A 690-nucleotide genomic window follows, 5' to 3' on the forward strand; every position below is an offset into this window, starting at 1 on the left:
GCAGGGGCCGGGGGTGGGGGGCAAGAAGCTTGTTTCATGCCTGGGAATGGCTAAGGCATGCTGGGCTCTCGCGGGCCCTGGGGCAGAGGGTGAAAGCGAGGGAACTGCTTGGGATTGACGCGCCTGCCTGGGGTGCAGATGCCCGACAATGGGCACAGGCGGGGTGGGCCGGCGAGCTCCGGCCTTGGGCCCTGACCCGTGCTGTCTTCCGACCCCAGGTTCGACTACCGGGAGCTGCTGCACAACTCGACCTTCTGCATCATCCCACGCGGTCGGCGCCTGGGCTCCTTCCGCTTCCTGGAGGCGCTGCAGGTACCTGCGAGGGGATGCGGGCAGGGGCGCAGCTCCCCGACGGGGCTGCATGGAGCCCCGCTCTGGGCTTGCTCCATCCCTGTGAGGTCCTGGGGCGGGGTGGGTGCTGGGCCCCTGGTAGTCATCGTGGCCTGTCTCCCCTTGCCCAGGCCGCCTGCATCCCTGTGCTGCTCAGCAATGGCTGGGAGCTGCCCTTCTCTGAGGTGATCGACTGGAGCAAGGCAGCTATCGTGGGGGACGAGCGGCTGCTGTTGCAGGTGAGGGGGGGGCCCAGCATAGCACTGCCCTCGGTGCCCCTTCCAGGGGCCAGGCCTGCAATCCCCCAGCTGGGGTTAGAAACCCGCTCCCCAAAGCCTCGTGCTGACGGGGCCATTGTGT

At 68.1% G+C, this 690-nt stretch overlaps 1 protein-coding gene across 1 annotated transcript in view; it reads left to right on the plus strand.

The window, feature by feature from the left end:
- Window positions 1-690, plus strand: part of EXTL1 (exostosin like glycosyltransferase 1) — a 41294-nt gene that overhangs the window by 19069 nt on the left and 21535 nt on the right. The window contains exons 2-3 of the mRNA XM_019512454.1: window positions 219-312; window positions 462-569. Coding sequence (XP_019367999.1) covers window positions 219-312; window positions 462-569 — 202 coding nt within the window. The remainder of the gene's footprint in view (window positions 1-218; window positions 313-461; window positions 570-690) is intronic.

Source organism: Gavialis gangeticus, unplaced genomic scaffold (assembly GCF_001723915.1).
Source record: "Gavialis gangeticus isolate Ggan-Ray unplaced genomic scaffold, GavGan_comp1, whole genome shotgun sequence".
NCBI lineage: Eukaryota > Metazoa > Chordata > Crocodylia > Gavialidae > Gavialis > Gavialis gangeticus.